The sequence below is a fragment of the Apteryx rowi genome, unplaced genomic scaffold (assembly GCF_003343035.1).
Source record: "Apteryx rowi isolate R43461 unplaced genomic scaffold, aptRow1 scaffold_465, whole genome shotgun sequence".
Taxonomy (NCBI): domain Eukaryota; kingdom Metazoa; phylum Chordata; class Aves; order Apterygiformes; family Apterygidae; genus Apteryx; species Apteryx rowi.
The window spans coordinates 385,588-401,105 of record NW_020450722.1 but is presented as its reverse complement, the minus strand read 5'-3'; the positions used below and the strand labels follow the sequence as shown (position 1 = coordinate 401,105).

The 15,518-nt window shown below is 36.8% G+C and overlaps 1 protein-coding gene across 1 annotated transcript in view; it reads right to left on the bottom strand.

Moving 5' to 3' along the window:
• Nucleotides 1-15,518, bottom strand: part of THSD7A (thrombospondin type 1 domain containing 7A) — a 205,319-nt gene that overhangs the window by 54,076 nt on the left and 135,725 nt on the right. The window contains exons 9-12 of the mRNA XM_026077884.1: nucleotides 12,903-13,137; nucleotides 9,705-9,820; nucleotides 7,007-7,139; nucleotides 3,918-4,021 (exon numbers count right to left, since the gene is read on the bottom strand). Coding sequence (XP_025933669.1) covers nucleotides 3,918-4,021; nucleotides 7,007-7,139; nucleotides 9,705-9,820; nucleotides 12,903-13,137 — 588 coding nt within the window. The remainder of the gene's footprint in view (nucleotides 1-3,917; nucleotides 4,022-7,006; nucleotides 7,140-9,704; nucleotides 9,821-12,902; nucleotides 13,138-15,518) is intronic.

Sequence of the window (15,518 nt, the reverse complement as noted above, 5' to 3'; positions counted from 1 at the left end):
TTAACGCATGTGGTGCTATGTTATGTGCTACAGTGTTTGTGTGTAGGCAATCACATCAGAAATAGGATAATTTAATAGCATTGGCAACATCTCCTAGCACTGAAAAAGAAGAACTGAGAACTGTTCTCAAATACAAGAATGCAATTACTTGCTCTGCTGAATATCGATACAAAATAAAAGGACAATCCACCAAAAAAAACAAAGTGCTGAGATTACTTCTATAAGATTATTGCTTTACCTCATCATCAAAGGTAAATTACTGCAAACAGATGAATGACTGTGATTTCTGTATTCATGAGTATCAAGAAATATCAGAGAACTCTTTTTTGACTGAAGAAGAAATGCGGCTATTTCTACATTTTCACAATATGGTAAACATTTGTACAGAATGTTTGCCAGCGAATGCTTAAATATTTTATTCAAAATATTTGTATCCCAATATCACATCATAAATGCAATATCAAAATATTAAACCAAAAGGATTTCATATCTCAAGATTTAGCATTTCCTGACTATGGGGTGCTTACAGTTAAAAGTCCTTGCACAGTAGTAGCTTTGTCTTTTTCTGTATCTACATCAGAAAACAATCTTTAAATAAATGATCATATAGTACAGAACTTCTAACAACATATTATCATGCAAAGTTTTCCATAGTCTGTAGGAACTTTATTTACACAAGGCCAAAAATGCAGGAAGCCTCCTTAACCTCCACAGATTATAGAATCTGCAGGGAGAGGGACAAAATCTCTTCCAGAGTCTTATTTCAGAAACTGGTGAAAACTTTCTAATACTGTCCTATACAGAGCTAGATCAGACAGATGCTTGCAGGGTCAGCCTCCCTTCAGCAGGAATCTTGCACAAAATCAAACCTTGTGCAGGGGACCAAAAAAAACAATGTGCACCACTAAAAATTCATGCATGACTATCTTCAGGGCAAAAATTGAAATATAAAAGGGGAGAAGGAATAACTTAATGCCCTGTGCAGGAGAGAACCTATATAAAACTAATCAAAACAAACCATCTGTGTTCAAAAGGCAGTTTTTGAGGTGAAAACAGTAAAATTTAAACCAATATACTACACAATTGTAGTGACATATTTTCCAAAATGAAAGTTACTTTTGTGCAAAAATTCAAATTTTAGTTCCAAGTCAAATTCATTGTAAAGGTGTTCAAGAGACCAGAAAATATTTCACTTTTCTCAAGCTAAAGAATAGCTGTACTAGCTTTTTTTTTAGCCCTTACAGAGTATCAGTTCACATTACTGAGCACAAAAAAAGATACCTTCAGCTCATTGTGTCAGCTGTTAAAACATTGAGACACAATATATAATACATATGTGATATGAACTTAGATTTTATCATTTATATCAATAAGAAAAACATTGGGCCAAAAAAGGCTCAGGCTTAAATGCCTGTAACTTTTATCACTTGAACAGGCGAGACAAGACTCCTATTTAGATTCTTGGACTGAGGTCCAAAGACACTTTGATTATCCAACTTAACTACCTTCTCCGTGARTTTTAAAGTAAAAATCATACATTAAATAAAGTTATTAAAAAAAGAAAGAGAACAAAAATCTCCCCTTTCTAACAGTTGATCTCATAAACATTTACAGAATTCTACAAAAACCACCTGCTTTCTTCAGGCTTAGCTGCTTCCAGGGTTTTTAACTAAGGATACCTCATCCTACGGCTCAATCAAATCATACTGGGGAACTGCATCAGCTTCCATTGTATCTGCATGTAGGAACAAGACTCCTGCTTTAGTGCATCAACCTTTGCATTATCAAACTCTAGCAACTGGGTGTAATACCAGAGGGAAACTCTGCTTGTCTATTTTACCATATATTTAAAAACTGTATCTCCAGTAATTCCAAAACCATGTGTTAATCAATATGTGTGCGTACTGGACATGACTGCAGTTACAGGAAAACCTGTAAATTCGAAACCCTCACAACATACAATAATAATACATTTTTTTCTATACACTACAATTAGGTGTCTTTCTCTGTTAACTGAGTTTGAGGTAAAGACAATAGATTTAGGTACTACAATGCAAGTACAACATTTTGTACTATCCTTAACTCCTACCATCAAAGACAGAAATCTTATTTTTTCAGTGTGTAATCTGAATGTATCCTCCTGAGCTCCTAGAAATAGACTGTGTTAGTGACAGACCATTGTAAGAATTACCACAGTCAGAAGTCTTTTCTATAAGCAGGCAAGACCTTCAGGTTTCATTTTGTGGTAAGCTTTAAATTGATCTCCTTTAACACCTTCTGAGTAAGTGATAGAAGTTACTAACTTAAGATTTACCCTATGACTTTTTTAAAAGAATAGCATAACCTACTTTAATATTGCAAGGAAGTTAATGACCAGAACATTTCACTTTTGTAGTTAGCAATGTCCTTGGTCAGGACTTTTGCAATCTGCTGAGACAATATTGTTATAATGGATTGGAGTTCGCACTCAGAAAAGGCAAAAAACCCTCCTGAAATTCAGGGTTGACTAGTAGTTCAAAGCAATTCAAATACTGTAACACAGTAAGTAAGAACTGTAATTATTTTCATACTGAATTTATTTAATACACCTAAAAAAATCTCCCTACTATACATGACAGAGTCACACATATACGATTCTGTTAAACTCCTGAAATTCCCTATGAAGACAGGTGACGGTAAAGCTGGATTTGGCTGATTTATTTGTTATTAAATGGAAATCAGTGATAAGATATCTGGATCACTGGGCTCAAAGGGTCAGTGGTTTGATGTCCAACTGTTAAGAGTGTTGCACCTCAGCGATTAATTCCAAGGCCAATTCTGTTTAACATCTGTAACAACCTGTACAGAAAGCACCCTCAGCAAGTTTGCAGACACCACCAAATTGAGGGGAGCAGTTGATATGTTGGAGGGTAGGGCTGCTATTCAGAGGACCTCGGCAGGCTGGAGAAATGGGCTGGCAGAAACCTCATGTAAATCCAATGACAGTAAATGCAAGTCCTGACCCTCGCAGGTCAGTAATCCCACGCTGGGAGCTCACTGCTCCCTACAGCCACCTAATGAAAGGGTCTGGAGAAGACAGCCAGATTCTTCCCAGAGGTACACAGTGAAAGGATAAGGGGCCACAGGCACAAGTTGAAACAAGGGAAATTTCAGATTAGGTATTAGGAAAAAAATTCTCACAGCAAGAGTAGTCAAGCAGGTTGCCCAGAGGGGCTGGGGAATCTCCATCCTTGGAGATATTCAAAACCCAATGGGACACGGCCCTGAGCAACCTKTTCCAGCTTGGGTTGCATCTAACTTTGAAACTGGCCTCTGAGTGGAGGATTGGACCAAGTGACTTCCAGAGCTTCCTTCCACCTGAAATAATTTGGTGATTTGCTGATGCCAAATCATAGAACGAACACTTACAAGGAGCAAAAGTCTCACATTTGGTCTTAATGGATATACTCATAAAAATGTGTGCACATCCTTGCTCCATGAAAAATGTCACTGAATTTACATAAACTTTTCCACAAAAGAAGCATGTAAAGTGATGCTTTTTTTCCCTTTTTTCTTCTTTTTTAAGGGCATTAGGTTTTGAAAGCATACTTTTGACAAACATCTCTGCAAATTTGCTTCAGATGATAAGGATGGTGAAATAAGCTGAACTAACAATATCATGAACATAGTCTCTAGTGTGCCATCAATACTTAGATATAAATTAAAATGGATATTTTATGAACAAAACATTTGCCAAATACTGGTTGGGATGCACCCTACTATACGAGCAGCCAGTACTTTCCTCTGCTGATGCCCCTAAATTTAAATAAAATTAGTGTTTACTTATAATGACTAAATTTTAGGCATTTCTCACAGATTTCCATGCCAGCACGCCTACAGACTTCTGAGGAATAAAAGATCAAAAGAAAGGGCCTAACCTCTTGCTTGTAGCCCAGGTCCACAAGTCTCATGTGCTCCTGGACTGTCCTGGCGCACATACCATGGTACCAGCTGGCACCTGCGCCATTTGTGGGTCTTCCATCTGAAATGAGGGGGGAAATCAATTGAAAAAAATCCATCTAAATTCTTAACAATCAAAACTGAGGCAGCACAAGTGCTAGATAATACTAGAAACAACTGCAAGCTATTATTTGTTATTATGAATGAAAATCCATAACAAAGAGTTACCAACATCACATTATAAGCATTTTCCTTTTCCGTGTTAACTTTTTTCCACCTTTTAGGATTACACCATTAAGAACATGGAGAAGGAAAGAGGAGGAGGAGTGGGAGGGGAAAGGTGCATTATGATAGTGCATTAATGATATTTAACGAATATACAGTGAATACAAACCGCAGTAGGAGAATTTGTGTGTGTGTATCATTTGCTTATTACACAAAGCACAGAAGATAATCAGAATTTGATCAGTCAAAATTAGGCTGTACAGAAAGCATATCTAGACACATTAATACACAGCATTAACATATTTATACAAGATGTGAGATTGAAATTTCAAAAAAGAATACTACGTAAAATAATAAACAACTGATAATGACTTGAATATCCATGTAATGGAAGAAATCCTTTGCTATGGATATAAGCATGCTCAGAATATTTTACTATTCAACAAAATATGTTAAAAATTGAATGTAGCAAAGCAAGACTAAGATGTCATAACAACAAGTCATTAAATAAGGATGACTTTAAAATACTAGGCAAGCCCTGACGGACCTCCCTCCTTTGCTTTTCTTTCTCTCTTCTTTCTTTTATTTTTTTTCTCTTCCCTATACCAGTGCAGCAAAGACGTGTTGAAGCTGCCCAAATACATGATAGGACTCCAGGGTTGAGTTCTGGTTCATGCAGTCCTGGGAGTGGCTTTTGGCAGTAAACAGTGTCACACATGGGTGGTTGCGCATTTCTTTCTCTTTCCCCCCCGTCTCATTTCCCCAAATTTTTCTTTCCCTCCCCTAGACATTCCTGAAAGCAACTTGCAAGACAGCAAGAAATTCTGCCTAGACTGAAGCACAGACAAATCTTGGAGTTATAGAAAAAGATGAGGTCATACAAGGAAATTTTTAGGATTTTTGTTTTGTTTTCAAATAATTTCAAATGATGTGTTTTTAAGGGTAAAATTTTCACAATGAATCAATTCCTTTGCTAAGCTTAGCCTTCCAAACGCTATCCCAAAAGGGTGAAATCAGAAGCAAAAAGCAATCCCAGCTCCAGCAGAGCACTGGGGCAGTGGGGTCAAATCACTGCAAGGGCGCCTCAGGCGATCCCACAGTGGCCCTTGGGGTCTAGGGCAGTTGAGTGGCAGCATCTGAGAAATGGGGATCCAACCAGGAGATCCAACACAGTATGAACAGGGTCCCAGCCTCTAACAACAACAACAACAACAACAAAACTCGCAGCGTAAAAGATCTTGCAAAAAACTTTGATAACAAATACAATATTGTGCTGCTTAAAGTATTCAATCAATTCAATTAATTTAATTTTTTATGAAACTTTTACAAACTTCCATCATAGTGCAGCAGCATACCTCAAGGCTTAAATATAACAAATGCAGGGAAGGCTGATTATTGCCACAGTTCTGAATTAATCCACAATGGTTTGAGTTACTCAGAGGGGGGAAAAAAACCCTGCATCCACAATTCAAATCATCTGCTGCTCTCATGTTTAAAGTGATCGCTAACAAATGGCTTTGCAGCTCAAGTTTCATTGCAAACCTGGCCTTTGCTAGTCAGTGTCTAAACTAAGGCATGAGTAAAGCTGAGTGTGTGAGTCCATCTGACCCAGCTTGTGCGTAGGTCAGAAAAATGCTAAAGGAAATATAGAGAAAACATGTTATTATCGATTCACATCAAGAAATTTAAATTACCTCATCTACCACTCACTAGTTACTCTTGTTACTTCTACTCAGAATGTTATGCCCAGGCTCAAGTAATATTTGATCATAAAGGTACTAAATAGATGAGGATCAGCTAGAATTTTAAAAGATGAAATTCTGACTCCGATCTTGACCAGAACAACTTTTCAAGTTGCATTCTCTGACGTTTGGAGTACTCATTTTGGTAGCTTSGCAATACTGATTCACATCCTTTTACACCTTTCAGTTGGATATGGTGTGATCTCCTAATAAACGTGTAATGATAATCCCTAGCAGTTGATGAAAGCAACACATTGCTTTAATCTCAACTTCTTTTGGCTAAAATAAAATTAGGTCCTATTAGTATCCCTGCAACAGAGAGTAGTTTTATGGGAATTAGCAAGTGTCCTTCTTTACTGGAGAAACAGAACATTGGCTTCCAATTCAAACATATTTCTTTTACTTCAAAACAAAATCTAATAAAGAATTTATTTTGTCAAGTAAATCCAACTAACCTCAACAGAACTGCCTAAACTTTGTCTGTCTCAACAGCCAGATCTTGCTGTATGTCTAGACTTTCCCATGCTACTCAGACAGATACTGCAAAATTGCCTGAAATTTTTCTTAACTAGTTAATCTGGAGATCCCCACCTGCTGGAACAGTTCTTAGTGTTTTCTGGTGAAGATTAGGTCAACAATGAGAATTTTGTGTACTCGGGGATTTTTCAGTGAGGGGATTGTCTCTGGGCTGATGGATGGAGGACACAGTCCTCCTGAGCGACAGCAGAACACAACTCTGCTTAACAGATGAGGCTGCATTTCAGCGGTTTGGATAATTTAGAAAGAAAAGTTTTTAATCACATAGAATTTCAAAACAATTGCTAGGTAAGATTTATCCTGAAAGGCAATTCCTAGCAGTTGCAATGCTCCTGCCAAGGAACTGGAACAAAACGAGCTACTGGATTCCCACTTTAAAGGAAACAAAATGTTTTCACAGTGAGCCTGATACACCCTGGGCCCAACTAAGTCTACATAACTGCACTGAAATCTTGATTTAGCTATGTACCCTTTTTTTACTTAACAACTGAAATTCAACAAACTTAAGGGGTAGTGCAGGTTGAAAAATCATAGATAAGCTGGCTTTGGTGGATTAAAACTACCTGTAGTTATAGCAGATGGGAGGAACTTCACATTCCTTTTCCTCAAACAAAGCATCCGGGCACTCATGACCTCCGTTGGCAGGGAGCTGGATTATGACTCGATGACGGGACTGTTTCTTTACCGTGACATCCCCTGCAAAGAGTAGAAGAGCTTGTTTCTCCTGCTATTTTATAGGGATGACAACAATTAGGGGAAAAATAAGATTTAACACAACAGGTATTTGAGTCAATTGCTATAAAAGAGACATACTATTTTGTTCATAAGCAGAAAATTAAATCTAATAGATAAAACACTTTAATCTCAGCTAAAGCCCAAGAAGCAGAACTAAACAGAAAGCAACAGCAGCAATACTGCACAAATGAATACACAGTTCAAACAAAAACTAAACCAGCTCAGTTTGATGCTATAGTCTGCAGTTTCATAGGGTAATTTTGCCCTAATCATTAAGATGCAGAACTAGAAATAGAAATTAAAGGAAAGAAATTATTATATTTCACAAATTTCCCATTCACTAATCGACTCAAACAGAAAATCTAATTGCCTTTTGCTTATCTTCACAGCCAGGAATACAACAAATTTAATTGATGCTCCTGGTTCTCTCCAGACTTTGCTTTAATCCTGTTCCCTATTCCCTCATTTCCCACCTGGGACTAGCATTATTCTATCTAGATGCACAAAAAATGTTCCTAAAGAGCATATTCCACATTTAAAAGTGAAGTTTTATTTCCCTGCTCCTGGATTAATTTACAGCTCACAGTTTTTAATTATTACAGTTATTCATTATTAATGATAAACAACAAATGGTTCCTGCAGGAATTTTGATTCCAGTCATCTTCAGAGCTCCGGGCAGAAAAATAAGAGCAAACCCACAAATTTACATTCATCTTCGTAGCACCACCTAATATGCAAGTAGTATTAAGAAAATATCTTGGATTTTTTTTTTTTCCTTTTTGCAGAGAGTTGTAAAGCGGATATTTGGCTGACTAGCTGATATCAGACTTGGGTGGGTTATTACAGCAGCTGCTGCTTGTCTGAACACACAAACGTGCTGGACTATATCCAAACAATCATAATTAGGAGCAGGAGGTAGGAAATCATGGCAGTGGCTCTCCACCACCTGGCCAGTCTTCAGCATGGAGTGGACCCTGTGTCAGTGAGTAAATCAGCGACCGGAGAAGCCAGGAGCTGGCACAACAGGCAAGACCAGGATCCCAGGGAAGCTGCTGACTGGCTTGCCGACACAAATGGGTAAAGTCCATGAAATGAAGATTGTGTGAAGTATAAAGACACCATTTGACTCACAGAATAGGCAACATAGCTGTATTAGTTAATAAATTTACTATTTTATAGCAAAACATATTCTAGTTTGTAGTCAATATTCATAAAGATATGGTCATTGCATCAAGAACTCTCTTAAAGCTCGCAGAACTGAAAACAGAAGAGAGTGGCACTTTTGTCCAAAAAATCTGTCCCAACAAAAATGTGTCAGAAAGAACTGTTAATATTGCTCTAAGACAGTGTAGTATTTAAGTAGTGAACCAATATTTCATAGATTTAGTTTCAGTGGTCTTAACTACTGTTCTTTTCCAAGATTATAAATTTAATCACACTAACCCTTCTTTTATTTGCAAGCATGTGCTAAGCACTAATAGGAATTACTGTAAAAATGAGTTTATGCTTCTGACCTTTATAAAGCATAAAGAATTGACGGTGATATTTGAAATGTGTATATTTGATGTAACAATATCTAACATCCTGATAATATGGAGCTGTGAGTAATCACCACGTCCCTCTCATGCAGGGATTAGCACCCTGTGGAACATGGAATTACACTGTTGACTATGTCTGTAATAGTACGTATTAGAAAAATACATCCTGTTAAGCTTAAAAGAGAAAAAGGAATAAGGCAGAAAGATGTGGGCAATAATCAGTCAGTCATCACTTTAGCTTTATGTATGATTTCAATGTAATAAAATTCAAGAGACACCTGTGCTGTTTTTAAAAGCTTTGCCAAGTGTATTAAAATGGTATTGGCATATATGTTTAAGTGTGACTATTAACATCAGCTTAAAACTCTGCTGATTTTTATTAACTTAACTTTAATTTCCTTTGAGGTAGAATAGACTAGAACAAGAAAAGTGAAAGAGTTTTGCCAAATAAATAAATAAATAAATATCTCCTGGTATAAAGCCCCAGGTTTTCTAATGAGCTAGCAGCATATGTACTTTCAAAGACAAAAATCTGACCTGCATTTGACAATTATAAAATGCTATGCAGTTCTACAGTTGTACAAGTATCTGTTTTGGTGCTATACTAAGAGATATGTTTCTGCTCTGTGACTAATTATCTGTTTATCAATGGAAGATGCAAAAGGGAGTTTGTAACATCAGAACAGGCAAGAAAGAAAGAAAGAAATGCTTACAGAAAATACATATAAACAAAGCAGAAAATGGAAGATGTCTTTGAACAGGCCTCTGAGACAAGACTTTGTAACTACAAATTACAATGGGTTTTAGAGGCTACTGAACAAACCATTCTAGAGTATTCAGTAAAAACACTATTTCCTCTCTGCAACTGTTATATCAGCTAATACATACCCTGTTTCAGAAACAGGTGTGTATAAATAACATGCCAAAGTGACTACCAGGCTATTTTTTTCTTCAAATCTGTCCACTGGACCACAACAGATAAACTTACCTTCTTGACACGAGGAAGGACACAAGGTCCAGTCACTGAATGGAGTGACAATACAGTCTTTCCTACAAGGAAGCAGACATGGCCTCACTGTTTCTGGCCGAAGACTCTCCGGACATCTGAAAATGGAAAAAGAAGAATTATCAAATAAACAATCATTCTGTAGTGAAGCAGTTAATCATGAGAGACACTGAATGCCTGCAGGTACTCGATGGGAGTGCTAGTTGCCTAGAATGCACCAGGATTAAGCTCAGAAATAAAAACTGTTATAATTTAAATACAACTAGGGGAAGCAAGCCAAAACCAGTGTATTCTGAAGGTGGGCATTTAACACAAAACAGTCACAGGTCCTCACTCGCCATTCCAAGCTCTGCCTTTTTTGTGTCATTTTCAAACTTCCAAAGATTATAAAGAGAGCTCATCTAGTTTAGCTTAGCAAAATACATTTCTAGCTCTCTGTAAATTTACCAGAAGCATAAACTGTAGAGAAAGGGATATGTAAACTAAGCAAGACTGCTAGCACAAGAACAAATAGGTATGAGCTGGTCATGATGATGACAGAAACCAGAAAAMGGTTTCAAACCACCAGATCAACGAGACTGTGAAAGACTGTCAAGCAGGGACAGAAAACTTTGTTTGTTTTAAAAAGAGGCTTGATTGGTATTAAAAAAGGCTTATAGGACTGCCACATATGGGACTCATTAACCCAGGTCACTTTTGTCGTTCTGTGTTCCCATGTTTTCATTATGAACAAACAACTCTCAAAGCTGCAATACTGGTTGTCAGAAAAAAGCAATAGCTTTTACAGAGGCACTGCAAATCTTTAAAATAACTTAAAAATGCATAGTATATGGRCTGCAGGAGGATTACATAAAGAGGTAAGAAAAATATCACTTCTACATTTTGGAGCTTTTGGCTCACTGCAAAAAGCTAGATTACTATTATCGGTTTTTCCTCCTGTTGGCCGCTGCAGATCTTGGACCAGAGAGACGAGAGACCAATTTTACATTTGGATTGGATCAGCTGGGGGAGCTTGGCTTGCATGAAGCATCTTTCCTGCCAGGCTGGAGGGAGCACAGGCAAGTTATGATGAACTACCACTACCAAGAAAATGTGTTCTCCACAGTCAGGAGAGAACTACATCTGTGTCTGTGGGGAAGGAGGAGCAGGGGTAAGAAGAGGAAGGAAAGATGAGCTGCAGCTTCACAGGGATGCAGTCTTCAGCCATAATGTTTGCTAGTTCATGATTTCCATCAGCTGCCTCTGCATTTCCATGTCAATCCACATAATCCTCTCCAACTATGATCCATTAGTGTGAAGCAGTGACAGCTTCTTGGTTATAATGAGGCCCTCTTATAGTGACATCTCCACCCTTTCTTTTTTATCCCCTAAAAATGCTAATGCAAAGGACCCTGAAATATTATAGCTATACCAACATACACTTTCATCACTTCTTCATAGCCTCTCTCTCTGTTTTTAAGTCAAATTGTGCCTTTTAGTTTATATGGGATTCATCAGATCAGATTATGTATGTGTGCATCATATATACAGTCAATACACTTTAAAAAATGATTTGCCACCATTTACATACAGTGACTATGTTTTCAGAAATTTTCTCTAAGGTTAAAATTGAAAATGCTTCTGAAAAGTACTGAACATTGACTTACTAATGTTTTTTTCCTTACAGAACTACAGAAATTATAAACATACAAAAAGTTTGAATTATACGTATTCACTGTTTCACTGAGAACTTCATCTTTCAGGAGCACTGAACATTGCAGTCCCTCTTCAGATCCTTGGACAAGGCAATTAGTTCAACTAGAACATCATTTCTATCTTTTATATTGCTTGTGTTTAGTATATGTGGCTTAAAGGAAAGTATTGATTTTTCTGCAGTCCTTATTCAAGGTCAAATTAAACAGAAGCGATACGGGCTGAAGTCTGTAACTTGTGAGGCAGATAAGGCCAATAATATTGATTGTATCACACCAAAGTAATCCTTTTTATTAAGGGGAGTTTAAAGCAAGGTTCTTATTTAGATTTTCATGTCAAATGTCTTGTTCTGTAAAAACGATTGACCAATTTTAATGTGACAGCTTGAAGGAGCAGCCAACACTTTTTGTTCTTATTTCACAGGATTCATTTATGATACAATACAACAGTCCTCCTCCCAAAAATTTAAGGTCAAATCAAAGGCAGAGACATTAACAGTGGAGTTAAAAATAAGAAGATAAATCATTGTAGTTTTTTCTTTTTAATCTAAAATGAGTACCAAGTAAAAGATAATGGTATCAAATGACTGGATAGATTAGCTGCTTAATGTACACATATAGCAATTTAGATTACCGAATGTGCTAGTATTATTCTCCATATTTCCATTTAAAGTAAATTAGGAATTAGTATTGCTGAATAAAGCAAGCAATGACAGGCACTGTGCAAATATTTAGTGCGAGAACAGCTGCCTCATGAATGTTTTGAAAGATCTCTGCTATCAGCTATTTCAGCTCTGAATCTCTCTTAAATGAGCTCTATTTAGAGACCAATAAACTCTATGGAGATATTATCAAATTCATTCTATTAGCAGCTATTCTGTATTTAACCCCCTTCATATATTAAACTGCAAAAGTAAATCATTGGGCCAAAGGCACTACTTACAAAATATGTATATGAAAAAGAAACCATCCGTGCATACAAAGGTTTTCAAACTAACATTATGTCTACACTGCCATGTCAGCTGTACTATGCTTCAGCACATTGGTCTGCTTCTGAGAAGGAGCACTTACATGGGCTGTACTGTRTTTAGACCCAAAATAATATGTTTGCATGGATCTGCACTAACCCACACAGACGCACCTTTGCTTGAGGCTAACTTGAGGATCTCCAAAATGGTGCTGCACTGCACACCACATGCATGCCCCAAGAATTTTATTTTGTCTCAACCTGATGATAGTAAGGACCCAGCTAGATTTAGCAATCAGACAGCGGTCAGCAGAATCACCACTGTAAATATCATCTTCAACAATCAACGTTGAGAAAGTTATTTCATAGTCCTTCTGTAACTTTGGTTTTGTACTTTTAAAAGATGACACGGACATGGGGGTATTTTGTCTTTGCATGGAGTCATTTGATTATATACATTTAAAGAAGCAAAACACAAAGGTAATTACAATATGAAAGAATAGTTTTTTTGAAGAAGTTTACTTTTTTGGGCCCACTTGTCCCACGTTGACTCTCACACAGATTACTTTTCTTGTCTGCATCCCAACAGCACAGGCGGCCTCCCCGTTCCAGCTGGCAGATGAGTTGAAAGGAGACACAGAAGCATCCTCTATACACTGTCCCCATRGTCCAGTCTGCCAATGATACACAGTGCAAGAGTGTTCGTTACAGCTGCGTGTTTCCTGTAGTGCACTACTATTTGGGCACTGAATTCCTCCTGGAACAACAAAACAGGGCAAAAGTTCATGCAGTAGAAGAAAATAAAATAAAGTGTTTTATTAAATATACTAGGAAATCATATTATCACTTTGATTACATGAAAAAAAATGATGTTCCTTCGTTGTATTCTTTATACGCCACTTTGGCAAACTTCAATGAACAGATGACGCAGGACAGAATGTCCATGGACAGTAAATAAAAATGTATATTATGAAGACACTAAAATGATCATAACTTACATAATACACTAATGTCCTTGCAGTAATCTAAAGTATTTTTATTTAGTGGTTCCCCTAACAAGAGACTGTATGAGATAATACAGGAAGACAGGAAGGCTCTAAGCAGAAGACATGGTTACATGCTCTAGTTATGCATGCCTAGAGACCACTGTTTATGTCTAATTCATGGATCAATTAAAAAGATTTTTGGAGCTCTTGTCCTAGTTCCCAGTGGATATTTATCCATGTTACRTAATTACCAAAGAGTATGGCACAGCTGGCAATTTCAGGTCCAGACTGAGATAACAAAGGCTGTAGCAGGTTAGGATTAAATGCATTCATGTGCCAGTAATTGTGAAGAAAAATTCAGATAATGCTATCTTTGTTGTGTCTGGTTTTAGATAATGTGTTCAGTTTCTTACATCCATGCACTTCAAAGTTAATCTATCTTCCCAATCCTCTGCAAGTAAAAAGCTCTTTCTTACAAGACTAGATCATAGGCTGCTAGATATCTAGTCATACGAGTAGATATGTCTCCTAGATCTCTAATGCTGTGAGACATACAGAATCCAGATACAAGAATTTATTTAATCATTCATGGTCTACATAGAAACAATAGGATTCCTATTTCCAGGTGATGGAAAGCCAGAAAAAAAACCTAAATAACATTTTGTTCTTTCCTAAAAGACAAAAAGAGTCAGAAAGACAACTGAAAGAGATGGTTTTGTAGTAGTTACAGTATATGAACCATACATGCTTTTCTCTGAAAATAAAACCATATGTTCACACTAAGAACATGTCAGAGAACATATTAGCCTTTCTGTCCCACTGCTGAATTTCAGATGGACACCCTGACCTACAGATATGCAAGAGGGAAGGAGTTTTAAGCACTTGTTGTTGAGAAAAATTAAACAAACAACTAAGTATAACAAAGGAAACAATGGATCCTTCAGGTACTCCAAAACAAATAAATCTAGTGTCATAAGAGGAGAAAATGCTATATACCTTAAGTTGCTTTCATGGAAGAGCTAGCTCTGCAGTCATTCTAGGAGACCATTCTAATTAATTCACAGGACAAAATCTCCGTTCTGGAATTTTCTCCACAGGGATACTTTTAACTTCTGAATTTGGGTTAAAACTATTGGAGCTACCAAGCAAYAATAAACATGATGTTAACTCCACCATTACCATTCGAGAAGTCATGCCAAAGACTAGCTAATCATAAGTTTTGGAAAGGGGGTTAGTAAGACCTCACAACTTGTGAATGCAAGTCAAAAATGACTAAAATTACATTTTTTGACTAAGAACAGATGCAACTCAGGTTTATCAGAATTGTCACAGATTTCAAGATGCATAGCATCAATACAGTACGTCATATGTACTTTCCATAAAAAAAAAGGAATATAAGAGAGTAAATTAGGAAAAAGAGAGTATTTTTAGTACAGTCAAAAGTTCTTTAGCATAGGAGAAAAAACTGTTTCACAAGAAGAGACTCCCGCACTACAACGGATAAAAAATGAAAATTTAAAAAAGATAAAGACATTTCAGCGTTGCTAAATTAATTATTTCCATCTAACATTACCCCAGGGACTTCTAGCAAGACAAAATATATGCACTCATTTCACATACTATAGATATTGTATTTTCAGATGTTGGTGAAGCTCAAAAGAAACACTGAAGCAAATTCTTAAATTAAAGATGTGTGTGCCAGGGAAGAAATGGCTCCTTGGGAATGGATGCCATATCCACAAGGTCCTAAAGCATTTGAGAATAAAGTGACAACTTAGATTCAGTTTTGACAGCTATGCAAGAATGTATATTCAGGGAATGTATATTCAGGGAAAAAACTCAAAAGAAAGAGTGACATTGACAGTAAGTGCTCAGGAAAAAAAATCTGGGCACAAATATCTGCAGCTCAGTGACAATGCAGTTCTGTTCAAATGAAAGCAGTAGTTAAGAAAACTATGAAAATAGAATCTGGAAATAATATCACTGACTATCAGTAGTAATAAATATTAGTATTACTAAAAATATACTATTTACGTATAATATATATGTGCCATTCTCTCCAGGAAAATATCATTCCCTTGTGCTCCCATAAATTAAAATAGGTAAAGAAAAAGCAGAAGGGGTTGGAAAATGGGCAATTAGATATGTCCTT